Here is a 27,587-nt window from a genome sequence, read left to right on the forward strand (position 1 = left end):
TGGTCTTGCTTACTTATTTAAATTAGCTATAAAGAGAAAAAAAAATCTAACCAAAATAATAAAAGGCAAGCAATTATTTTAAACAAATAGCATAAACTAAATCTTATAAGTTATTAGTACCACAAACTACTTGAAAGACCATTTGTACTTCAAAATTGAAAAGAAAATATATGGATGTTTGATCTTTTCATGCAGCCAAATTAAGTTACGGTAAAGACTTGAAACTTATAAGAAAAGTAAAATAGAATCTCCAGCCCTCGGAGAAGGAATAGTTCAACATGAACTGAGTCTTACACTTTTCCAACTCTGGATGACCTGAGAGTCTCAATGTACCCAGCTTCATGCAGATAGTCCTGAGAACCAGCGTAAGTTATGACTGCTAAAATGTCATCCAGAATTTCCCATAAAATTGTCCCTGCAATACTTGCCAGCTATGCCTTATATATACTTTCTAAGCAAATATTTGAGAGGCTGTCCTGGAATGACAGTATCTGGCTGTTGTATATCCAAAAATCTCATTCCAAAGGAGGTGAGTTTTTTTAGTAAAAGTGGGATATCACAACACCTGTTTGTGGTTCACAACACTTTTGTTTCATGGTTACAAGAAAGACGTATTTTATTTTATAAGGACTAATCCCTTTACAAAATCTTGTTATGGCAATAAGTTAGAAATTACCTGAAATGTAAAAAGTACACCTTTTCAGAGTTTCTCGTCACTGTTTAAAAGCATTTTTTAATTTAGAATTTACTATATGAGTTTCAGCATAATGTGTCATTTCTTAGATTTTCAAATAAAGTTGGTTATTTAAAAATCTCATTTATTTTTTTATTTTTTTTTTTAATTTTCCAGCATGGTCACACAACTCAGGAAACGACATCACTTTCCTACTGCCAAAAATCAGGTTGGAAGTCCTAAATCTCAGAACACTCCCTCAGCCAGTGACAGAAACAGCCTGCTGAAGTTAATAAAACCTTTGTCCTATCTACTGAAAGCGGGCTTTTTCATGCTTTTTTAAGAACTCTAGAAAATATAGTTGCTGAATATGTCCATAAGGACAGCTACAAATGATAAAAAAAAAAAAAAAAATCTCAAAAGCTGCAGAATAGGCTTCTGAGTAATAGAATGGATTTGGACCTCTCAGAATTAACAGCTGGCAATATTCCTGTTTCAAAAAGAGATCATTTTTAGTTAAAAAATAAAATAAAATCTAGTCCCATGTTTTGAACTAATTGGCAGCAAACACATAGATTGTGAACCACAAACAAGGCACTGTAGTAACATTAACAGAAAACTGAGAAGCTACTTCTTTCCCACAGGTGTCATATCAACAATTTAGCAAAGACTTCAGTTCATGATAAACACACCTCAGTACAGAAATCTAAGTGTAGCCAGCTATCTATATTTGATTAGAGTTGGTAGAGATCAAACTTAGGGTCAAGTCTAGGTGATTATCCAGTAGGTGTTTACTTTAGAGCAAGCTGATTCACTTTCCAGTTTTCTTCTACTTTATTGAAAGTAAATTTTCACTCATGAGACAGAGAGGACAGGAGCTTGTACTCCCAGCAAAGTAACACGAGGCCACTTATAAACAACAACAACAAAGAATTCTTTCATTCTCCACAAGCCTTTTCATTCAAAACCGTATCATGTTGGGTACAATTCAAACAGTGCTAAGTAATGCTTATGGCACTGAACCTTCACCTAGTTAAGCCGCATAAGTGAATTCAGACTGAAAAGAATTAACAGTCCCCTGTGACTCCTTGAGTGCATCAAAACAACACGTTCATTTTCTTCCAGTAGCAGAATCATGCATGCATCAATCCCTACCTACTACTGAAGAAAAAAATTTCAGAACACCCAGAACAGGTTACTTAACTCACTAATGAAAGCAGTGTCAGGGCTACTCAAGTTAGTAAGCACTCAGTACATTTCAGTGAATTTCCCCAAAATTGGCAGCACTAAACCTGTGGCTTTGCTTGATCACAAAGTACCACACACCACCTCTAGCTCCATAGACACCAAAGGGCTTATAAGGAGCCTCTTCAGACCTCTGAAGATTCTGACATTTCCTGGAACAAGCAACAAAGAATGCAAGGCAATGAAATATCCTGGAAAAGTCTGATTGAGACTACTCCTTTAGCAAATAGAATTCAAGTTCTGGCACTGATTAGGCATTGTCCTCTTCCATCACTCCTGAAGTTCTGCACTGCTTTCTCTACACTTTTGCTAGCTAACCAGTACTGCTTAGCTCTCTAGATTAGGAAAAATTTTAATATGTAGTTGTCAGAAGTAAACCCCGCTCGTGACAGCCCAGCCAAAAATCATCCTTACATCCTCAGAATTGTTGCAGTCCGTTCCTCCAAATACTGATTAAAATAAACAGAAAAACACTCAAGGTACTTTCATTGTAGAAAAATACAGCAATCTCCTCAAGAAACAGGCTGCTCTTGGCTTGGACTGGAATACGCTTCATTGGGTTGAAAACTGGTTGGATAGTCAGTCGTTGTTAATGGAGTTAAATCCAGTTGGAGACCAGTCCCCCAGGGCTCAGTACCAGGGCCAGTTCTCTTTTATACCTTTATTGATGATCTGGATGAGGGGATCGAGTGCACCATCAATAAGTTTGTAGAAGACACCAAGTTAGGTGCAAGGGTCAATATGCTAGAGGGTAGGAAGGCTCTGCAGGAAGATCTGGAAAGACTGAACTGATGGGCTGAGGCCACCTGTATAAAGTCCAATGAGGCCAAGTGCCAGGTCCTGCAATGTGAGCCAGCAGTGTGCTCATGTGGCCAAGAAGGCCAACAGCATCCTAGCTTGCATAAGAAACAGTGTGGCCATCAGGGCTAGGGAAGTGATTGTCCCCCTGTACTCAGCTCTGGTGAGGCCGCAACTCGAGTAGCATGTTCGGTTTTGGGCCCCTCGCTACAAGAAGGGCATCGAGGTACACAAGCGAGTACTGAAAATGTTAAGACTAGGCAGCACCGAACTCCACAGGGAAGGGACGCAGAGTCTCTCTGGCTGTTCACGTAACAGAAAATAAACTCGGATTTTAGCCCTAAGCAACGATTCTTAGTGACAGGCGGGGAACTAGTTCTTTTCAGGCCAGGGACCACTTCAGCACCTTCAAAGCTAAACAAATGGTTGACGGCCCTGTGGAATGATGTTCCTGGCACAAAAAAAAATGGGGACCAGGACTGGGGACTGCATTGGGTCTGTCTGAGCTTTTCCCTGCAGCAGCCCACACAGTGCTGTGCTCTGCACTCGTAGCTGGAACAGCACTGATATCACTCCAGTGTTGTGTCTATTGCTGCGTAGTGCTGGCACAGCATCAGGACTCCTTCCAAGCCCCCAAGAGCCAGCAGGCTGGGGGTGGGCAAGTGATGGGGAGGGGACATTGACCTAAACCAACCAAAGGGATATTCCATAACACCTGATGTCACACTCAGCAATAAAAAGGGAGGGCTCTCATGGGGGAGGGGGCTGCTCCTCTTGAACAACCACTACATGTTTTGAGGCCCTGCTTCCCAGGACATGGCCGAACATCGCTCATTGATGGAAAGTAGAGAATAAATTTTTCCCTCTCTCTGTGCTTCCGCGCAGACTTATTGTTTTTTTTTTTTTTTTTTTCCTCCCCATTCCCTTCCCCTTTAATTAAACCTTTCTCATCTCAAACCTCAAGATGTCTGTGTTGTATTTTCTCCCCCTTCCTCTTTCAGGAGAGGGGGATTGAGAGCAGTTTTGGTGGAGCTCGGCTGCCCACCTGAGTAAAACCACTCACCGTCCTTTTTGGTACCCAGCGTGGGGCTTGAGGAATTTGAGATAAGGATGATAGTTGATAGAAGTAACGGGCAAAATATGGACAGGATGATTGTTACAAATGCACAAGTTGTGAAGAATTTAAGAAAGCAGTAACTGTGAGATGTTAGTGTGGTGAAGGGACAAGGGGTGGTGTGTGTGTAAGATGTCCACCTTGTCAGTGCTGTGATGATGTTATGTTTATTTTGGTGTGGTGAATTCTTTTTCTTTTTGATGTAAATGAAGTTCGTGAAGGTTGTGATAATTGTAAAGTAAGAGTATATTGTGATTAATCTTAAATATGCTTTTAACAGAGGCGAGGAGTGGAATGTAATGGGTTTACATGGCAAGGTTTTGGTAGCAGGGGGCCGTATGGGTGATTTCTGTGAGAAGGACCTAGAAGCTGCCCCATGTTTGGTAAGGGCCCCACTGCTGACCAGAGCCGAGCCAATAAGCGATGTTGTTTTGCACCTCTGTGAGAGCATATTTAAGACAGGGGAAAAAAAAACACTGTGCCACACAGCAGCTGGTAGAGTGAGAGGAGTGAGGAACAGCCTTGCAGGCACCAAGGGCAGTGAAGAAGGAGGGGGAGAGGTGCTCCAGGCGCCAGAGCAGAAGTCCCCTACAGCCTGTGGTGAGGACCATGGTAAAGCAGACTGTCCCCCTGCAGCACCACAGTGAAGCAGGGTTCATGCTGCAGCCCGTGGAGGAGACCACAGTGGAGCAGGTGGCCCTGCACCGACAGAGGCTGCCACCTGTGGAAGACCCCTGCCGAAGCAGATTCCGGGCTGGACCTGTAGCCCGTGGAGAGGAGACCACGCAGGAGCAGGTGACCTGGCAGGAGCTGCTGCCCGTAGGGGAGCCAGGTTGGAGCAGTTTTCTCCTGAGGGATGGACCCCATGTTACAGGCCTATATCTGGAGCAGGTCTGGAAGAGCTGCTGCCTGTGGGAAGCCCATGCCAGATCAGTTCATCAAGGACTGCATCCCGTGGGTGGGACCCCACAGCACAGGGGATGAGAGTGACCGAGAAGGAGTGGCAGAGAAGCGCTGTAGACTGACCATAACCCCCATTCCCCTGTGCCGCTTGGGGGGAGGAGGTGGAAGAGGGTGGATGGAGGGGGGGGGGGGGGGGGGGGGGGGGGGGGGGGGGGGGGGGGGGGGGGGGGGGGGAAAGGTGCTTTTGGTTTCTTTCCTTTGATTCTTACTTCTCTAGCTTGTTAGTAATAAGCAATAAATATTACTATGTCCCTATGCTGACTGAGTCTGTTTTGCCATTACAATAATTACTGCGTGATCTTCTTGTCTTTATCTCAACCTTTGAGCCCTTTTCATCATATTTTCTCCCTGTTCCTCTTTGAGGAGGGGGAGTGATAGAGCGGCTGTGGTGGAGCTCGGCTGCCCACTCGAGCGGGACACCCCAGGACCAGGACCAACAAGTGGTAAAACACATCTTCCCCTGACTCTACCTCAGAAACTATAAGCAATGACCCCTTTCACACTTCTTCTGGGATCTGGTCTATGAGGGGTCAGGGGGAGATGTCCAATAGTAATTTCTTTCTTTCCAGTTATCTCCTTGAAACTGGAACTTCTAGTAGTTTAAAGGCTTTTGACTTGCATATTGCGAAAACAGCATTTCTTTTACGAACAGCATTCTGACAATTGACTCTTCCAAAAGTAATGATAACGTCACCAGTATCTACCCAAATCTGTTTCTTCTTACCACAAAGCAAGGCCCAAATTCACAGTAAGACACCTTTATCAGACTACCTGTTGTTCAGTCTTAACAAATACTTAAAAATACTCTTCAACATCAACCTTACCTGCATGCACTTGAGCTTCTGAGGTGTATTATTATTATTTAGGGCTGGGAAGGAAGCTTAGAATCCATGTAAGTAACTTCCTGAAAACAGACAAGGTGAAGGAAGTACTCAAACTCCCCAGCATGAACAACTGTAGAACCCAGCAACACTTACCAGCCAGCTTCTGAACTTGAGTCACTGCCAAATTACTATATGGTGAAGTTGTACCACCAGGGTTTCACTGTACTGAGAAGGCACCACCAATGTAACCAGCTCATAGAGTCTCTAAAACTATTTCACAAAAACAGTAGAAAACATGAAGAAAAAGCAGCCTGCTGGGGAACACTGAGCCCATTTAGCCGTGACAGTAGAAAAGCACCCTAGGTAACCTGAGCCTCAAACTCCCCTGGGGAGGCAATTCCTCCTATGAGTCCTCATGCTTCCTATATAGCAAAGGTCAAATGATCCCCACCTGGCAGATTTCACTTAACAAAGGTGGAGCCAAAGACCTTATGGAATAGCTCGCTACCTGGCTTCAATGTTGTAAGGACAATTGCTCCTTGTTTCTAAGAGAAATAACCTGACAAGGGGCTTAGTGGTTAGAGCTGACCTAAGGAATTAACTACAAAAGATGCATGAGGGTCATATTTCTCTTAGTCATTCTCTGAGGAAAATTAGTACAGAGCCTGTTAAAATAAGATAAATAAACATAAATAAAAGAAATAAATAAAAGAAAAAAGAAAATGACCTTCAGGCAAAATTGCTGTCTTTCTTTATGCAGGACTTTTAAAATCTAGCACCATGACCTCTGACTACAGTATTTACTTTGGCTGCATATAAACTATCACTTATAAATGCCAGGATCTGGATCCTCACTCCCTATTCAGGTCAAGGACTGGGCTGAAAGTTTTGGCTTTAATTTGATTTCATGACTACATTGCTGTTGTTGTGGCCGGCAGCTAAGCACCACACAGCCATTCGCTCACCCTCCCCCCTCCTTCTCTGGGATGGGGGAGAAATAGGAAAATGAAGCCTGTGGGTCGAGACAGAGACAGTTTATTAAGACAGAGAAAAAAATAATAATAATAGTGATTATAGTACTGCTACTACTAATGTGCACGGAATAAGTGATGCGCAATGCAATTGCTCACCACCCGCTGACCGATGCCCAGCCTATCCCCGAGCAGACGGCCCCCCCATCCCGGCTAGCCACCCCTATCTATTGTTTAGCATGACATCGGAGGGTATGGAATAACCCTTTGGCCAGTTTGAGTCAGCTGCCCTGGGTCCATCCCCTCCCGGCTCCTGCTGCACCCCTAGCCTGTCCACTGAATCCTAGCTGAAACCAGGACAGCTGTTTTCTGGCAGGTCGTGGCAAGAAGATTGGCTGGCTTGGGGGAGCTTCTGTACACATGGCTTTTAGGCTGCAACCAAAGTGTTTCTCTAGATCTGGAAGTCTGAAGATTGGTTGAGTGGTTAGAAAGCTGCCTGGCAGAGAAGGACCTGGGAGTATTGGTTGATAGTGGGCTGAATATGAGCCAGCAGTGTGCTTAGGTGGCCAAGAAGGTCAACAGCATCCTGGCTTATGCCAGAAATGTTGTGGCCAGTCCTATACTCAGCTCTGATGAGGCCACACCTTGAGTACTGTGTTCAGTTTTGGGCCTCTCACTACAAGAACAACATTGAGGTGCTCAAGCAAGTCCAGAGAAGGGCTACAAAGCTGGTGAGGGGTCTGGAGAACAAGTCTTATGAGGAGTGGCTGAGGGAGCTGGGATTGTTCAGCCTTGAAAAGAGAAGGCTTGGGGGTGACCTTATCGCTCTCTATAGATACCTTAAAGGAGGCTGTAGCGAGGTGGGGATTGGTCTATTCTTGTACATGCCTAGTGACAGGACAAGGGGGAATGGGCTAAAGTTGCATCAGGGGAGGTTGAGGTTGGATATTAGGAAGAACTTCTTTACTGAAAGGGTTGTTAGGCATTGGAACAGGCTGCCCAGGGAAGTGGTTGAGTCAGCATCCCTGGATGTCTTTAAAAGACGTTTAGATGTAGAGCTTAGGGATAATGGTTTAGTGAAGGACTTGTTATTGTTAGGTCAGAGGTTGGACTAGGTGATCTTGGAGGTCTATTCCAACCTAGATGATTCTGTGATTCATTGTGGCCAGCTGAAAGAAGCAGGATACTGAACTAGCTTCTTCCTCCCCTGAAATAAGCTTCCCAAAATTTACCTTTACCTGTGACAGAGGTCTACAAAGTGCTTTACTCTGCTCACACTAAGTTATACTCCAAACATGAAGAAAAATGCTACAGACTGGATCTGGATGATTGCAGATGTGGAGTGGCCACTTCAGTGCGACCCTCTTTACCTCACCAACGTATGGGCTGGCTGTAGGAAGGTACTCAAGCCTGCTGCCATCCTCATAAAATGTATGGAATAATAGATTTTTCCCATTTCTCCTTGTTCCTTGTGCCTGCACACAAGATGTGCCCCACATGAGGGGGGGAGGGGGTGTAGCACGTACTGTTTTACAAGCTTGTATCAAAGCCCTCTAAGGACCTGCTCTCACCTCACCCAGTACAAGCCACATCCATTAACCAGAAACCACGGGTCAGGATTTTCACCTAACTCTCCGCAGCCTCTAAATTTAAAATAAAATAAGGCTGCCCGACACCCACGGTGTGACAGGCTCGTTGAGGAAACCTGCCTTCCCCCACGGGCCGCCACGACAGGTAGAGGCCGACAGGCAGAAACCGCCATTAGGTGGTGGAGAGTCCATTCGCACTGCTGCCCCCTGGCAGGCCCGTTTTGTAAACTTCTTCACTTGTAGCTGAGATGTTTGCCAGGAGATGGCAGTACAAGATAAAACATCCCCAAATTTTGTGTATCTTAAACACCCACACACGGAGACACCCACACAGACACACACACACACACCGACACACCTAATGACGCGCTGGCCTGGTGCATTAGGTCTGTCGATATTTTCAGGGCACCCAGCATGTTTTCACAGCAGTTCGATAATAAATCTTTTTGCCAGGCTGTCAGTGAGGTACACACTGTCACTGGAAATGCTGCACATTTCTCCCAGCTCTGCTGAGCCTGGGACATTTACTTAATTACTGCCTTTACTTAAGGCAGTGGAACAAGATTTCCTCACAAGTATCAACATTAAGCCTCAGGAAATTCACTCTACTTACCAGTCATTATGGGATTACCTAGCATGCCAGCTCTTTTTCCTATAAATAATATGAAAGAAAAAAAAAAAAAAAAGGCATGTCCCCCAGCATGATACAATGATTTGCAACTAATTCTCATTATGAAAGTAATTAAATTTGTAATGTATTTTGAGACTTGCTAAAATACGAATGACACAACTCCATTTTAGTACTCAAATATTTTATTAAAATAGTTAGGAAGCTATACCTTATTCGAACTTTGTAATTATGGTGCAAATTCTGGTACATGAAGCACTTCATCCCAGATACTGCTAGAATTTCTTGAATTTCTTCAAAGAACAAGGAATGCTTATCTGTCAGATGAGCAGTCCAAATACATTTGAAAAGAAAACTAGTGTTTGTACTGGTAAATTGGTAGTTTCCCTTTTTCTCAAAACAAACAGACATTGTGTTATAGTTTTAAAATCCTCCACATTTTAAATGGGGTTTCATGAATAATAGTTGAGCATATAAAGTACAGATGAAGGAAGAAAATAAGTAGCTTTTATATTTTTTATGTAATAAGAGAATCATATTCTGTATTTTTATGCAAATTTGGACAACTGTGACTTTGGTTTTAAAGAAATATGTGTACTATAGTAACACATACTAATGGTATCCTAGGTTGCAATAGGCTGAGTACTGCCAGATCAAAGCAAGTGGTCCTCCTCCTCTGTTCAGCACAGGAGAGGACACACTTTGGAGTACTGTGTCCAGTTCTGGGCTCCCAGTATAAGAGACACGGCTTCTGAAGAGAGTCCAACAAAGGGCCACAAAGATGAAAAAAATGGTAAGAGAACTTCTCCTACAAGGAAAGGCTGAGAACTGGAGCTGACCAGCCAGGAGAAGTGAAGGCTCAAGTGGAACTCACCAGTGTGTATAAAAGTCTGATGGCAGAGTGAAAGGAAGATGGAGCCAGGCTCTTTTCAGTGGTGCCCAGTGACAGGACAAGAGGCTATGAGAACAAACAGAAACATGAGGTTATAGAATCTTAGAACCATAGAACCATAGAATGTTTGGGGTTGGAAGGGACCTTAAAGATCATCTAGTTCCACCCTCCCTCCCTAGGTGTGGGCAGGGAAACATTCTATTAGATTAGGTTGCTCAAAGCCCCAGCCAACCTAACCTTGAGCATTTCAAGGGACAGGGCCCAGATTCTCTAGGCAACCTGTTCCAGTGCCTCACTACCCTCATAGTAAAGAATTTCTTTCAAACATCTAATGTAATCCTACCCTTTCTTAGTTTAAAACCATTACACCTTGTCCCTAATAAAAAGTCTCTATTCATCTTTTTTACAAGCCCCCTCTAGTTATTGAAAGGCTGGCCACACTAAGGCCTCCACAGAGCCTGCCCTTCTCCAGGCTAAACAATACCACATCTCTCAGCCTCACTTCATAGGAGAGGCATTCCTGTCTTCTAATCATTTAGGGGGCCCCAGGTTCCATCTGAACATCAGAAAGCTCTTCTTTAATGTGCAGGTGACCAAACACTAGCACAGGTTTCCCAGAGAGGTGATGGAATCTCCATCCTTGGAGATACTCAGAAACCACCTGGACATGGTCCTGGACAACCAACTCTGGGTGGCCCTGATTGAGCAGGGGTGGGGGCGTTGAACCAGGTGACTTCCAGAGGTCCTTTCCAATCTCAGCCATTCTGTGATTTTGTAATAGCACCTGTACATTATATCCAATACAAATAACTGATTTGTGGTAAAATCAGTTAAAATTCATGCATATCTCAAATGTCAATTTGATGCTTTTTGGTCACTTAATTAATTAATTGTATTAGTTACAAGCTTACTTAAATTACCTTCCCTGGTATATTATGACTGCAGAATAAATTATTCATCTCACAAAACTTCTTAGCTAGAGTCTTATCTCTTTTTAGCTACGCTATTTGCATGAGAACAGGAGCCAAATGCAGAAGTATTTTTCTTAATTAATTATATGTTAAGGAATAGGCTCAAATATGCCTAAAAAAAGATATGTGGAGCTTACAATATGTCAAACTATAAGCTCTACTACTCCAGGATTCAGAAAACAAAGACATGCATCTCCAGGAGGTATGTATTATTGTAATATGGCAAGAGGTCTGTACTTGATAATTTTTTGTATGAGTTATTTTACTCTCTTTTCAGCAGAATAAAAATGTTTGCTTGGAAACAAGAAAAGCACATTTGTGTGTTGGACTTGACTCTGTGTGACTGAAGCATGTTAGCAAGCTGACTTTATTGAATGGATCACATATCTGTGGGGAAGTTTCTCGTATCTGATGTATCTGATGTCTTCTGTCACCTGTTATAATAAGAGTCAATAAAAAAAAAATCACAGGATAAGTAGTGACTAAACCCAGACTTCTGTTGTGGCACTGGTTGCAATGCTTAATATAAATTTGTCCAACTTAACCACTGATATGATTTTTAAATTATTTTTTTTTTTAGTAACTGTTTCTCCATATATTGAAACTTTGGGCACCTCATTGCCCATGCATTTTCATAGGCTTTCATTTTCACATTTTCATTAAAAATATATATGAAAAAAAAAAAAAAAAAAAAAAAAAAACAGAAATTTGGTCTGTTACATGAGACCTTTACTTTATGTATATTCATCAGTTACCCTGTTTGATAATTTTTCATACAGCCATGCTTCTACAGTGATTCTCAAAAAGAAAGAAAAAGCAAAGCAAAACAAAACAAAAACACCTCTTTAAATCCTAAGATGTTTTCTTTGCATGTCTGTCTCTTCTGTTTGTTAACCACCGAGCTTCACTATTTTGTTTGTAATGCCATTTTTTGTGCTCTGCTTTGAAGGAGAGAATAGTTGTCTTTTCCTAAGACAGTTCAAGGTAGTTCTAACAAATAACATACCTCAAACACCCCTGAGGTGACAGTGACCGAGTTCTTACAGAATGTTTATGTAACATGCAGACAGACAACAGGCCAAGTTCAACCTGAAATCTGAGTTGACTTGCACTTGATAACAGCAAATTAATTTTGTAATCCTCCCTCAGCAGTACCTACAGTGGGTCTCTGAAATCATGAACTTCCACACTCTACCTAAATCACCTGCCTGCGGCAGCCATGACAACAAAGCAGCCACAGCGCTATGGGGATAACAAAGCAGTTCCAATGCTATGGGAAACTGCAGCACAAATGATGCTCGGTGCAGCTGCAGAGGTAGGGGACAGAGCTGGCACAGCAGACTGTGGCAAAGGCAGAGGTAAGATAGTCATTAACTCAATCTCACGTTCTTTGTTCAAGCTTCCAGTGAGGTGGAGCCAAATCATTTTGGTTTGTAAGCACTGTGACAGGCAAGCACTGAGGCTCTGTCTCACTACCAGTAAAATCAGCCATAGAACTCTAATTACATTCAGTGAAAGCAGATGCATGTCCTGAGCAAATAAAACCTTTGGCAGGGTCATCTCTCAGAAGGAGGTGTCTCTTATTTTCACACCACTCAATCCATTTAATGTTCTCTATAATTGAAAGCATTATCCTGTCAGGTAAGTTTTGCACAGCAGATCTGGTGTCACAGCAGAGCTGTCGGGCTACGTTATCAGAGGCTGCATATCCACTACCAGGAGGATGACTCCTTTACCACGTCATGACAACCAACTGTAGGCATTTATAAGTAGCGATTTGTAGCTAGATGTAAAAATGTAAAGAAATGTAAAGTGACATGGTTATTGTGGTGGTGCTAGGAAAACATTTGACTGATATTTTTACAAGCTGGTTTGGGGAATCTAACACGTTTCAGGTAGACCTGTTTATTTTTCGTTGAATGAAACAAAGATTTGGGCAGTCTCATTATTAAGTGGCAATTGCCGATAATTTTGATGCTTGAAAATACACAATATCTGAGCTTCTTAATTGTTGTTAGAGGTTGCATTATCCATTTAGGTGTGTGACATTTTGTAATTTTTACATCCTATTTACACGTGATCTATTAGCAGCACATGCTAATCTGATAGCCCTCTCTGATTTTGGCTTCAAGGGACAATGACAAAATTGGAATTTCCTAACTAGAGCTGTATGATTTTTATCAGACATATCTGTAGGCTTCATCTTTTGGCTTTGCAGTCCACTGATGTACTCCTATGAGCGTCACCAGGCATATCTTCACAGAACAGTGAATAAAACAAACAGAATGGGCAGGCAGGAGGAAGAGTTTCATTGTTACAGGAATATGCTACAGGTGAATGACCTTTGCCATTGTTTACAGAGCAACACAATGAAAAATTAGGTCACATTTTCAAAGTTAGTTCAGAGAGGTTTTTTTCCTATAATCAATATATTTTTATATAAAAATAAACGTGGGCCAAAATACCAGTCATTCCTATTTTGGAGAATATCTGATCTATATTTTTACTTCATTACTCTGGTTCACTTCACAAATGCTAATGTTAAAAGCAGTTTACAAGGTTAGCTTGTGTAAATTTCGTGAGTGTTAGAAAGTTAATCAGTATTTTAAAGCACTTATTAGAAAGTTGTTCATTCCAGAATTGCTAGCCTAGCATTAAGAATAAAATAGGAATTTTAACACAGCTGAAATAAGCATGTTTTGTTGTTGTTGTTTTGTGTTTTGTTGTTGTTGTTTGTCTGTTTGTCCTGAAAGAGAAAAAGAGAAAAAACAGTTGTTTTAATGCTGAGAGAATCTGGAAATATTATTCCCTGGGATAATTTATCCAGTAGTAATTTCCACAGTACTCTATTATAGCTAGTCAGTTTTCATTTCATGCCTTTCATTGTCATGAATTAAGCATTTAGCTAAAATCCATTAGAATTACATGGATATAAGCCTGTGAGAGGAAAATTAGGCCCATCAATCCTTAGCACTAACTCAAGAACCCATTTAATTATGGGATTTGGGGAGTTTGTAATTATCTTATAAATGGCAAGTTTACTGATTAAGAAATTAGTATCATAGTGTCATGCGTGTGTGAAATTTCATTGACACCTAACAGGTAGTTCTGTGATGGTGGCCTCGATCTCCCAAGAGGAATGTCATTTGTATCAAAAAGCGGATCTTATTTTCCCTCAGGGGTCTCTGGGCCTTTGGAATTGCTGGGGAAAAAAAAAAAATACATTTGTAGGGACTTTGCACAAAGTGCTTTATTTTACTAACCTTAGAACACATTTTTAAGGGAAGAACTCAAATTTGTATTTCTGTGAAAACGTTTCCTCTTTAATTAATTCTTAATTTCATTTTCATGTGCTGTTTTTTGTTCTATAACATGCTTTTCCCGTAGTGAAACAGCAGTCTGAGAACTTTTAACTGAAACGCACGCTTATTTCAAATATGGAACAAAGTATAGTGCAGACATTTGTAATTCCCTGCCATGGCTGGTGTTTTCCTTTTTTGACATTAACGGTATTCATTCCCTTTTCAACTGCAGGTTGGGGACATCATTTTTTAGATGCACCAATGTGCAATACATGTACTGATCTGTTAACAGATTATTTCACTGTTTTTTTTTTTTTTGTTGTTGTTGTTTGTTTGTTTTTTCTGTGAAATGCTCTACCTTTTAGGAGGGGAATCCTTAAACATTTCTGATTGTAGGTTTAGTTTACTTGGACAGTAACATGGGCACAGAAGTTTGCTGCTAGGAGCCCTAATATTTTTTCACCTTGGTCGCACTTGGTAACATTGTGCAAATATTGTTTTCTTCTGTCATTTTTTGGAGTGCATCTGGTCTGCTGGAAAGCTCAAGTAAAGAAAGAATGTGTGCTAACTGAGCACATACACTTTACTTTTAAATATATATATATATATTCAGTGGAAAATGTGAACTGTGTTAAAAAGATCAGCAGGGCTGGGATCTAAATGCATTGAGAAAGATTTTGGATTTTGCATTTATTAAAGCAGACTGGTTCCAAATGCAGAATAAAGCACGTGTTTGTTCACATGCAGCTGCTAGACACCAACCAAAAAAGGCTTGACAGGAATGTGTAAACCGGTGCCATTCATCACCCCACCAGAAATGGCACCGACTTCGCGGGTAACTGAAAGAAAAAGCACATCGTGAACACCCAGGGCAAATTCGCTATTAGCCAGGCCAGTCACACATTCAGTAGACAATAACCTGTAATAATTAAGTAACACAAAGAATATTGCTTTGCATCGAAGGATGAGGTAGAGAATTTGTATTTGCATTTAATTGCTGCGTGCCAAATTCCCCATGGTGATTTTCACACAACTACTGCCACTTCGCTGACACGACGAGAGCGTGTTAATTTAAACGGGGGACTACACATCCTTTGTTGGCATCCCCACACAATGTGACACGCCCAGAAAGCTTGTGCTTGCTTCTCCAGGGTCTAGATCCACGCTGGAGGAGGCAGGAGCCAGGTGTAGGCTCAACACTTAAAGCAACCAAAACGAGCATCGCAGCCACGGGGGGCGGGTCTGGGCGGCAGCGGAGGGCAGCAGACCCGCAAAACTCGGAGATTGTTAGCTCAGGCTTTCGTTATTAAAGACTTTCGTGTTTGGGTGTTCTGAGATGCGAGACGAGGAAGCCCCCCGCCTGTCCCCCGAGGAGGAGGAGGGGCTGTGCGGGGCAGAGGAGGCTGCCAGGGGGCCGCAACCCGGCAGGGCAGGGCAGGAGGAGGGATGGCGGCGGGAGGAGGAGCGGGCGATCCCAACGTCACTTTCCCCGGCCGCGTGTTTACGTGGAGATGAAGATGGCGGCGCCGGGGGCCCCTGCGCGGCCACTGCCGTCGCCGTGAGGCGGGTTGGGGACGGGACGGGACGGGACGGCGCAGGCAGGCTGCGTGCCCCGGCTGAGGGCGGAGCGGGCCCGCCTCCCGCCGCCGGTAACGCGCCGCTGTCCCCGCACGGGCGCCATGGAGGACGAGGAGCGGCTGAAGAAGCTGGAGGCTGGGAAAGCCAAGGTGGGGGGCGGCTGCGGCGGGGCGGGGACGGGCACCCGAGGAGGGGATGGGGACGGGGGTTGCGGCGGGGGACCCGGCTCGGCTCGACTTGGCTCGGCTCGGCTCTGCGGGGACCAGCGGCGAACAAAGCCTCGGGGGCGGGGTGCGCTTTGTGCTGCCCCGGGTCCCCCTCCCTCCCTCCCTCCGTGCCAGCCGGCGGCCGGGGACGGCCACGTCGCGGGGAGCGCCACAGGTGGCGGCGGAGCCCGGCTCCTCGCCGCCTCGCCCCTGAGCCTTTTAAGCCGAGGAGACTCCCTGTGAGCCTTCCCGGGGGGTTGCAGAGCCGGCAGCTGCGTCTCAGTGTGCTGCTAATGCCTCTTAGGAAGGGGGGATTACCGGCTGCCAGGGCTGCGGTGAGGGGCACCCAGTGGTTGTTGAGTTATGAGGGGTGTAACTCAACCCCTCATGAGGGGTTATGTTATGAGGGGTATAACTCAACAACCACTGTCACTGTCTGGTGGCTGTCGGGGTCCCAGGCCAGCCCACAGCCTCGCACCAACTCTGCTTGGTTTGGTTTTGGTTTGGTTTGGCTCCACAGGTGCTGCCTCATGGGCAGCACACGGGGCCACCCCACAGCGTAAGAACCTCCTCTTGCCTTCAGAGAGAGCCTTGGTGTGGTCAGGGAGATGAGGTAATTAACAGCACCCGTGGTAAGGTGAGGTTAGAGGGAGCCTTTTGATGCCAGCTATTGTCTGGTTCCTTCCAGCAGCCACTGCTCAGTGGCAGGGTTCGCAGCGCTGTAAGCCTGTAATCCAGGCTGAGGAGACACACAGCTTGGAAGCGGTCATCAGTGGTAAAAGCAGCGAAAAGGCAAGCTGTGAAATAAAACTGTGAAATACCATAATCGTCGTGCCTATACAGTCCATCAAAAAGAGAACGTAGCTGGGCAGGGAAACGTTATGTCGTGTTACACAAAAACTTTGTAACTCTGGTGTGTCTGTTTCTTTTGAGACACTGTTCAAAACGTACAGCAGCAAACTCTTGTAGATGGTTTATATAGGGCGTTCTTATACGCTTAGAGCAAGAACGGTGTTTGTGCATCCTCAGAACCATGCAATCACAGAATGATTTGGGAGGCACCTCGAGCATCATCTAATTCCAACCCCCCAGCCATGGGCAGGGAACATACAGCAGCGCTACCAAAAGGTACCAGGACAGATCAGCAGTGCTGGCAGCCTTGTGTTCAGCTGCACCCAGGTTGACAAATTAATGCTGCTGCAGAATACTTGAAAGTAGTTCACAAAGAAAATGGATGGAGTAAATTTGCTAATACTACAAACCACAGTGAATAATTTATCAAGAGAACTTACATTTTTCTGTTCCTGTTGGCTTGGTATGAGCACAGAAAACTAGTGGCAATTTCTGAAAAGTGAACCAGAAGTTGGGGCTCGAGAAGGAAGCTGTTGCATTCCTGCTAGCTTTCAGAAAAGACGTGTGCATGTTTTACTTACTGTTAGTAGGAATACCGTCATTGCTGTTGCCCTTCTTCTAGCCTTTTCTGACTGAAATGTGTGGATGTTCTTATAAATACATCCCTGAAGACTTTCATGTTCTGTGCTTTTAAACTTCCCTTGTGGTTGAAGTCATTGTAACTCTTTAAAGCTATATGTGCTTTACATAACAAGCACTGTTAGTATTTCAGATTTTTCACTGGCATTCTCTATACCCTTCACACTCTTTCTTTCTCTTTTTTTCCCCCACATGAATAGTGTAATTAAATGTGTTGTACTGTGGAGACTAGGTCTCAGTCTTCCAGTGACAAGTGTCACTACTAAAGGCAGAAAAGAAGAAATTGTGTTAGCAGAGAATGGAAGTAGGAGTTGCTCCTGCAGCTGCCTTTCTCTTTTTCAAGGATACAAGCACATTCACAGTAGCATGATCAGTATGCCTCCCAAAATTGCTTGGCTCCATTGAATATTTTCTGCAAACCACAGCAACAAGCGTCCAAAAAACTTTAGAGCCTAACCACTGAATGTTGTTTAAATAGCTGGAAAAAATAATAAATGTGTTGTTGCTGTGCTAAAAGCACAGGCATTGCTATACTTCAGATACCTTGATGCTTCTTCCATGATAGTATAAACTTTAAATGTAAATAAGACACTGCATAAACTGTGGAATGAATGTTGTTAATAGGCAGGCCAGTAAAAGAGCCTAGTAGGTATGATGGAGGTGGTAGGTGCACTGCTAACAGTGAAGTTATTATTCTAAAAAGGTACTTGGATTCTTAGGCCTTTTTCCTCTAAACGTAGTGCCAGGTCTCACTACATGTGTTTTAAGCAATATGAGCTTCCAGTAAAGCAATCGTGCGGTTATTTTCTGATTATAGTGTTGGGTAGTAGCTGTGAAGTTTGGTTCTGTGTGAGCTTTGTTTTTCCTGATGTCTTCTTAAGATGCTGTCTCCCTACACAGATCTACAAAGAAGCGTATTACAAATACGTTTTCTGCAATGGCAGTTTCTTTTCAGACCTCTTGTAGTATTTTTGGAAATAAGAAGCTGCATTGTGAATCTCACCTTGACCGAATGGTGCTAAATGTACTCCAGGCTGGCAGAATGGGGCTCAACTTCCCCAGTACATCATCTGGAAAATGGAATAAGCTCTTGATAGGCTCACCAACATCTGTGTGTACCTTCTGACTTTTTGAGACTATGCCAGTCCTTTGTTATGAAACGGTTGCAGCATGCATTGCTGTTCTGTCTGTTACAAACCCACAAAAGCAAAGGAGACATGGAGTCAAACCTAGCAAATTACATGCTCCCTTTTCCAGAGCTGTAGTCATCCATTGTCCTTTGCCACAAGATAAACGCACTGGATATTACCCCAGCCTCAATAAATGTCTGTTTCCCTCGCCCATTAAAATGGTCTCTCTGTGGATTTCTTTGTCTTGGATGCTGAACTGATTATGTTGGAGCAATAAAAGCATTTGCCTGATTCCAGGAAAGGTGTTTGTCAGACCGGCTGGTTGAGGGAAACAGGGCTGACTGTGAGAGAAGGTGGAAGAGTGAAGATGTGCCAGCAACAGAAGTACAGATGCATTCTGTCAAGTTGATCTGTGCCCCAAAACACAGTGAACTTAAAAATCAGATACCTTATGTGCCTTGCTTTAGAGATTATGGGATATTGTCGATGGCCTCAAATAGTGTATGTGCACCTGATTTTGCAAAAGACAAGAGAGGATGGTGGTTGAAGATCTTGGTGTAGTATTTATGTGTGCATGCCTGTGTGTGTATCAGTTTGCTTGGAAATCTCATGTAACATTGAAGAGGATACTGCTTGTGGGAGCTGAGTTTGTTAATTTTATGTACTTATTTAGCAGCTTAGTATCTCATTTCTTATCAGGATGTTGCACTGTTTTGATCAACTTCCAGATCAATAAGCTAGCTTTGGAATGAACATGTCAGGGTCTCAGATTCCCTTGTGAGAAAGTAGCTATTTTGGCAATCTTTTGGTTTTAATATTATGATTTTATTTTATATTTAATATATAATTATATATGAAGGCAGACTTGCTTGCAATTTGACAGAAGCATTCTCACCACATACTTCTGCAGCGCAATGAAACACCCAGCAATTACAACTGGTGAAACTAAGATGTGAAGCTATCAACAGCAAGTTTTGAAGAAGGGTCCATTTTACAATCCTGAAGGGGGAGTAGAAAGAACACGCTCCCTAGCTGTATGCTTTCTCAGTGTGAGGAGGGGTGGGTGAGGGAAAGACACTCATTTACTTTGTAAATTCTCTGAATTTCAGGTTGGTCTAGAATTTCACTTCTAATGTTAGAAATGCATTATTTAATGCCCTGATTTTCAAGAGTTCTCTATGTCTCTAATACATTCTTGCTGCGGTGTTTGAATAAACCATGCAATTGTTGAAGAACCCCAAGAAATAAGGAACTGTCTGGTGCAGTTCAATATTTGAGCACAGAAAAAGCGGTGTGACTGCTTTTGATCTATGCCAGTGAATCACGGAGCAGACGGAACGCTGAAGTTTGTTTGGGAAGTGCTGATGGCACTCAGTGGACAAGTAATACAGGTTGTGTAACTAATTTGAGAAGTTATCTTCACAAATTGAATAGTAAAAGGAAATAATTGCATATTTTATCTTCTGGTCATGCATGTGAATATTTCAGGTGGCTGAAGATGAAAACGATGTGCATAATTAAAACAGCGTTGTGTAAGTGTCTGAAAATGTTTGCTGTTTGCTTTCTTATACGTTACTCTCTTGAGGGCAAAAAAAAAAAGATTTTACATCCTCATCTCTGAGCTCTTCAGACTGAGAAATTTGGGGTTTCTCATCAGTTCATCAGTTTTTCTTTCCTTTTTTTTCTGTTTTATTAAGACTTAAGCAAAACATGGAATGATTACACACCATAGTGATTAAAGGTCTAATTTCAAACCTCCAGAAGAATTAACATACAGATTGTGTTTGTAAAACACAGCCCTTTACAATTCCCTGTCATTTACTGGAGGAGGAAAAAAGGCAGTGTTTTACTGGTTACCATGAGCTTTTCATCATGGAAGACAAATTAAATACATTTAAACCTTACATTTCATTAAAGAGCTGGCCTACTAACTTTCTGCCTTTTGCTTTTAGGTGCAAACTATTCATTTTGTTTATGGTCTGTCTGTTTCTAATAACTTCCAATAACCAAAAGCAATTAAGCAGAATCCTGGAAGGAAGGATTTCCTTTTCAGTCCATGCTTCCTTCCTTAACTTTTCTCTTAAAATAAGAAATCATATTCAACCATATCATAAGGTGCTAATTTCACCATAAAAATTTGCATTACTCTCCCTTTTTATAAACTATGGAGGAGAGCAGCTTTATGGGCTGACCGGGAATGATGCAGGGCTAGATCTGTATGTGGAGGCGCTGTGTACTAATTAGTGGACGAGAGGGGAAGAAACCGTAGGAGAACCTAGGCTAACTCTGGAGCCACCTGGAGAGCTGTGGGTGAGCTTTGGCTCAACAGATGTGGGTGGATCTGGAAAGAAGCAGGAGGGTGCAGTAAGGCTATGGAAAAGTGCTGTAACAATGATAAGAGCTTTAAGATGCTTTAGTTGGGGGCAATCTTCTTCTTACACATGAAGGTCCTCACAAACCTATCAGGATCCTGCTGAATTCGTAGGCATTCCTCTTTTATGTTGCGAAGATAATTGTCCTCCTAGGTCCTTCTGAATTTGCACTTCCTCGTTCCTCTTAATCTTTTATTTCAATCTGCTTCTCACCTCTGCATCTCTGTCAACTCTAAATGCAAATAGTAGGAGGTGGTATAGCAGGAGAATTGCCTCTGTGTGTTTTGATTATGAACATGAGTAAGCCTAAGGACCGATTTTTGCGCCACAGAGAACCACAGATACAAGGACTGAATGTCACCTGGAGAGAAAAATGTCTTGTTTTAAAGCTCTTGAGTAAAAGCAGAGAGGGCAGAAATTGCCAAGAGGTGAGAGAGGGAGGAACAAAAACCAAGGTGTTTCTTTGCTGTGCGTGACTTCATTTTTTTTGTTTGACACAGTGGATGATATCTCTGCATTTTATCATGGGAAAGATTTGTATACATCTGAAATGTAAATACATTTTGGATAATTTATTGCTGCTGGGATGATGAATAAGCTTGAAGGAGGTATCAAGCTGAAAGGTAATCTGTGAAACAGTCTTCAAGATGTGAATTGTACTTCTACTGGCAGAAGAAAAATGGTATGACTAGGTTTTTTAATAGAACTGAATTGTTCACTTGGATAATAGAGCTACCTGCTCTGCAGTCTTTTTTCACCTTATTTCCTTTCTTTTAAGAAGAAAAAGTAAGTTTAATATTTCTCCACTGTGTTCAAATTTCTTCTGGACTTTATTGGGTCCTCATAAAAATAGGACTTGAATTGAAATCTTGGACTAGAGCTCCTTTTTTTTTTTCAGTTGGCGTTAGTAGGATTCTTCCTTTTTCTAGGCATGTTCTCAATTTTTCTTTTATTTTCTAAGTTTGAGCCCCATTTCACTAACTCCAGAGATCTATACTAGCTTTTGATACAGGGCTTGGTTGGTTGTTTTAAATATTATTGTTGCTATACCCTTTTATTCGGAGCTCTAAACTAGCTGTCTCCTTGTAGTAGTGATGCAAGGTAGAGTGAATTTGAAGTATCACTTACTTGTTCACATCCTCAGAACAAAGCAGCTCTCCAAAATAACCTTTGTTCTATACCTAGTTTAGAGAAAAATGGTCATTAATTCAAGAAGCCCAGTGAATTTTTCAAAAACTGAGAAATAAGACAGCACAGTATTGTTAGAAGCACTATGAAACAAGAAATTACATTGTAAAAAGGCAATTTCAAGTATTTTCTTGTTTCTTCATGTGTAAAGAGAAGGAATTAGAGGGAAAAAAAAAAGCACAAACTTGCTCTTCTAATCAAGGCTTTCTTCATTTTGGTACTAATCTCTCCCTTGTTGTTATGGTCTGCTTTCCAACTGCTTATTTTCTTAGTAGGGGTGTTGCAAAAGCAAAACAGGGGTGACTGCAACATTTGTTTCCCTTGGTAGAGCAGTGTCTAGACAAGTTTGTTTGTTTATACTGGCTTGGAAATAAGCACGATCATCATGACCACAAATTCTTTCTAAAGTGCTTTCTATAAAGCACATCTGATATTTCAAGGGAAGTAAGGCCTTTTGACATATGTAGATTTTACCAAAAACCCCTATGTGGTGGTGTTTTTGTTTTTCCCCCCAACAGGAAATACCCTAACAGGTAGGTGCTTTTAAATATTCATTTACAGAGATATTAACTGTGGATTAACATATGGTTACTCTAACGCCTTACTGTTTATAATAGTGAAAAATCTGATAAAAATGAGGACAAAAGAATAGAGGCTTCTGAAGTAGGTCCAACTTTGTTAATTTGCCTTATTTACAATATAAGGTTGTGTACTAGCAACGTAATCTCTGGGAATCCTACTTTATGAGCTGAAAGGGCTGTCTTAAATCTCTGCCCCATAGCTAGAGATTTCAATGTATTTCTTATGTATTTGGTTTCGAAATCATTTAGTTACTAGTACCAGTTGATGTGATGCTTCAAATTTGCAAAGACATGGGATCACAGTTCTGTAAAACCCATCTGATAATTGCAGTCTTTTGCTATTGAAACAAAGCAAAGAGATCTTAAAATCTATCATGATGAAGTGCTTGCATGTTGACTGCAAAGTGCTGGCACGTCGTATTGTGTTGATGGCTCTTGTTTTCCCGTTTCTTAAAAGAATTTTTAATCTGCATTTTCCACTTTTTTTTTTTTTTGAGAGGCCAACATGCGATGTTGTAAACTTTTTCCTACAGCCAGTAGAAAAAGGAAAGAAGTATGCATAAAAATGTCTTCTTAAAATTACTGGTTTCTTAGAAGTATGCAGTCTGCCTTTCTGTTTTCCATTCTTGCATGAAGAGACCACCAGAAGCTTGCAGGTAGAACACGTTCAGTAGTTGTCAGCCGGGCAGAAGAGCATGAGAGTCTGGAAACCAAGCACCAAGCCCGGGAACATGATGGGAACTGAGCAAGCCACAATTGTAATAACCCGAAGATGTTGCATCGTCACAAAACAAAGAGTCTTGTGGCCCATGCTCCTAAACCACAAAACCTGGTGAAATTTTAAGACTCTCCACAGTGAGAAATAATAATTTTAAAGGGGTTGTATACTGTTTGGTGATATTTCCAGGGGAGAACAAGTACTTGATGAAAACTGTACTGCAAGGGCAAAATTGCAGCCTATATCTAAAACTACAATCCTGAGCTAAAGAGCCAAGGAGACTCGCAGAGGAGATGGGATTCTGGGACTGAGTATGTTTCTGTGCAAATATTGATAAAATGGGTGTTACAGGGAATGAGCAAAGTTGTGAAAGAACTTACTCAAAGCTGACTTTGCTGGTAAGCTGTGAATTAACATAAATGTTTATGTCTTTGTGTTAGTTTTGTTTTCTGAAGCTTTTGCTCATCCTTGAACTTTTATGTCACTGTGAGGAAGTCTCCTGTGTCCAACCACAAAACAGCAGAAAAATATTGAAATGTTCCTACACCCATTGATGTTGTCTAAGTGAGGTAGCTGACTTAACGTTGAGTACATTGAGAATATGTATTTTCCTTTAAAAGGTAGTGGCAGATATTTATCCTATATACAAGTAATGCTCCATAGCAATAAGAAAACCTTGTCTTTTTATGTTCGTTAATAGCTAGCATAGTTTGGTGTGTTATAAGGATGGAAAACCTGATACAAGACTCGTCAAAGGGGGATGAGTTTCCTAGATTTTCTTCATTACTTGGAATATATTCTCAGAACTCAGTTTCATATTTAAAAAAAAAAAAAAAAGCAAAGTTCATAGACAAAGTCTGGAATCCTGGGAGCAATATCAATGCCTTTGTGAGCCCACGTTACTCTAATGATTCAACAGTGTGTGTGTAAAATAAATAAATAATAATACAAGCCTGTCAAAATAATATAAGCCTGTCAAGTCTTGCATACTGAGCATGAAATTCGTGCAGTTGGTTCCTCCCTTACATCTGCTCGGCTCCTCGCAGAGCTGTCTCTCACAAACCTACTGTGTTTGGGGGCTTTATTCTCACTCTGTCCATTCAGTACCAGACGTGCCACATGGTATGAATTCATATAAAAATAATATAAACACTGGGGGAGGGAAATGATGAAGTACAGCTGAGTGGGACTTGTTCAGTTTGTTAGAAAAAAACAGAACCTTAATTTATTTTAAAAAGAAAAATTAAAGCTATACTTAGTTTCTACCCAGAGTTAGAGCACAGAGGTGGCCAGAACTTCTTCCAATATCTTTCTTTAAAATGTATCTAAATTCTCCAGACTCTTTTGAAAGTCTCAACCCTAATCTTTGTGAAAAGACTGCTTTCGGTTACTGGTTGGATGTCATCGCATCACTTATGTTTATTAGCAAGAAGTGTCTGTTACTACTTGGTTACCTTGAACAGAATTTAAATTCCTGCTCTGTAGCTGTAAAGCTGATTGTCTTGTTGCCAAGGATGTAACCTCTCAAATTCGGTATCAGTTTCATGTCACTGGTCAGCTTGAAAAAGCTGATAAGCTTGTGTTGGTTATCAATAAAGACTTACTTAGACATTGTCCATTTATGCTAAAGGTGCCTTTTCCTTTCAGATTTCTTACTTAATGAGAAAGTAAATGTGAGCAAAATTATGTAGGTCTTACTGTGCTTTATTCTATTCTTTTGTATACTCTATCTTTAAATTAGTTTGCTTGGCTTTTGATCTTTTAAAAAAATTATATCAGATAATTAAAAACAAACATGTAAAGTAGAAGAAAAAAGCTAGATGCATTCTACATAAATGCAAAAAGCTTTTTGCTATTTTATATATATATATGTCTTAGTAAGAAAAAAAAATGAATTTACAGGATTCAGGGTAATATAAGCAGTAGATATTTACTCAAAATAAATCAATAATTGATGTTTTTTTGTAATAAATACTCTCTCCTGCCCTTTTCAGCTAAGCTTTAATCAACTCTTCTTCTTCCTTTAGCTATTCTTCTTCCTTTAACGTATAGACTAAATGTTAGAGTGCAGGAGACAAGAAGAACATGCACTGCTGTGAGGTGCAGGAGTCCGGCAGCTCAGGAAAAATATGCAGCAGACTACAGCCCCTTTCTTGCAGCATCAACACAAACAAGAAACGACAAATGCTTCTTTGATTTAAGTTTTCTTGCATTAGCTCATTGAGAAGACTGGACAAAGCCTCTTTAGAAACAGATTCTTTCTGTGCGTGTCCTTAGGTGCCTCAATCTCTCTGCATCTTTAAAGCACTGTACTCAAGATATGGTTGTCTTTGAAGTTAGTTAGAATCTGCCATTGACTATGTAGAATGTGTTTTGGAAGAATTAATTGTGTGAGCCGAAGGAGTGGAGTATTGAATGGGATCCCATACGAAGGAGCAGTTGCCTGACTGCAGTTTTCTTCAAAACAGTCAGGTGTGTTTGTTTGTGTTTCTTGTAGGTTTCTAAACATTATTCATGATTTTTGAGAAACAGCTGGCTCCCTCCTACCCTGACTCCCTGGAAACTACAGTCAGGTTTGATAACAAACCACAACCAAGGCTGCAGTCATCAGCAAGGCTCTGCTTCTATTCATCAGAAGGTCTCAAAGTACTGGAAAAGATTGCTTTTTAGAGGAAGCAGGCTGGTGTAAATGAATTGATATTTAGTCCAAATTCAATATTAACGTCCTTGGGGATCTGTGCAATTGTTGATAGGAGAGTGTCTCTCTGGGGCTGATTCAGACAGAACTCCTTTCTGAGACTCAATGGGGTGTTAAGACTTTTTGACACTGATCTGATCTTATAAACAAACTAAAGACTTGATGTAGATAAAGTCATCGTGTGGTGGTTACAACTAAATAAAAATTGCTTTTAGGATTATTTTTGTTTTAATGGCTTTATCTCAAGCAGAATCTGTCAGGGGGCTGCGTCAGTCTGTCGTCATTATTGGCTGTGGAAAGAATCCAGGGCTGTGCGTATACAGCACTAACCTGAAGTGGGTGGCACGGTGTGAAAAGCTTAGAATTCAAAATAATCTTAACAAATCTGGTTACAAAGGGATGTGTAAGTAATATTCAAGGTCTTGTTCATCTCTAATGATGAGGACTGTCCTTGGGCTTTCTGGCTCTCTGAGTCTAACGGCAGAACTGGAGGAGATGAAGCATTATGTGTGATACAGAAGGTCGAGGTAGGGACCGCTTAAGCAAATCTGATCTACAAAAAATTATGGGATTGAGTGTGATGTATACAAGCATACTGATAGAAGCTATCTGCTATCATTACAAAGTTATTCCCTGCCGTCTTTGAAAGGTCATGGTGATTAGGAGAATCAAAATAAGCAGGAGAAAAGGGAGGGTAGAGGTGGAAATCAAACCCAACTTCAAGAAGGACAAAAGAAGGATGTGGGGAGCTATAGGGATCAGCCTAGCTGTGGTCTTTGGGATGATTATGGAGCAGATCCCCCTGGAAGCCATGTTCAGGCACATGAAGGACAAGAAAGTGATGGGAGTTTATCAAGGGTGAAGTAATTGTCCTTATAATGAACACTGATTCTCAACAAGGAGTTCTACAGTGGCTAAGAGGAGAGGGAGGGAACAGTGAATGTTGATTATTTTGACTTTAGGAAAGCATCTGATACAATCTTCTACAAGCTTTTTGTAACCAACCTGTTGATAGATGACTTGAGTAAGTGGATTGCAAGGTGGGTAGAAAATTATCAGGACTGCTGTGCTCACAGGGCTAAGATGAGGTCCAGCTGGTGGCCAGTAGTGTTCCTCACCCGCTGAAACTGAGGCCAGTCCTGACTGATGTTCTCATTAATAACTGGAGAACAGGAAGCAGTGTGTCTTCAGCAAGTTTGGGAATGCTGCCAAATTACCCAGAGCAATTAATGAACTGAAGCACAAGACGTGTTTTCAGAGAGACCTGGACAGTGTGAGGAAGTGGGTTGACATGATGATACTGGAGCAGGGTGGAAGATGGTAGAGGAAAGCTCGCATGCTTTCCCAGTGGGAAGAAGGAGGAATTTCAATTTTTTTACATTGATACTAGGATGTAACAGTAGTCTAGGGGATTTTCCGTGAATTTAAAACAAATGTGATGTTGTGTGATATGATTTGAAGTCAAGGAAGGGGGAGATGATGTTACCATTTTCCAGAAATGAGCTAGAAATGCAGAATACTATGGTATGTGCTATATCTGCAAAGACAGGCTGCCCATATTCTGTGCTGGCAATGAGTTTGCCAGTGGGCTAGCGTGATTGCCTCATACAGAGAGGCTCTGTATGTTTGCTGGCCAAAGGTCGAGTCCTTTGTGA

At 41.8% G+C, this 27,587-nt stretch overlaps 1 protein-coding gene across 4 annotated transcripts in view; it reads left to right on the forward strand.

Moving 5' to 3' along the window:
* The first annotated feature begins 15,476 nt into the window (after positions 1-15,476).
* Positions 15,477-27,587, forward strand: part of AKAP9 (A-kinase anchoring protein 9) — a 110,600-nt gene continuing 98,489 nt past the window's right edge. For all 4 annotated transcript variants that reach the window (XM_032180991.1, XM_032180992.1, XM_032180993.1 and 1 more), the window contains exon 1: positions 15,477-15,697. In XM_032180991.1, the coding sequence (XP_032036882.1) occupies positions 15,650-15,697 (48 nt within the window). In that variant the 5' untranslated portion in view covers positions 15,477-15,649. The remainder of the gene's footprint in view (positions 15,698-27,587) is intronic.

The sequence above is a fragment of the Aythya fuligula genome, chromosome 2 (assembly GCF_009819795.1).
Source record: "Aythya fuligula isolate bAytFul2 chromosome 2, bAytFul2.pri, whole genome shotgun sequence".
Classification (NCBI taxonomy): Eukaryota; Metazoa; Chordata; class Aves; order Anseriformes; family Anatidae; genus Aythya; species Aythya fuligula.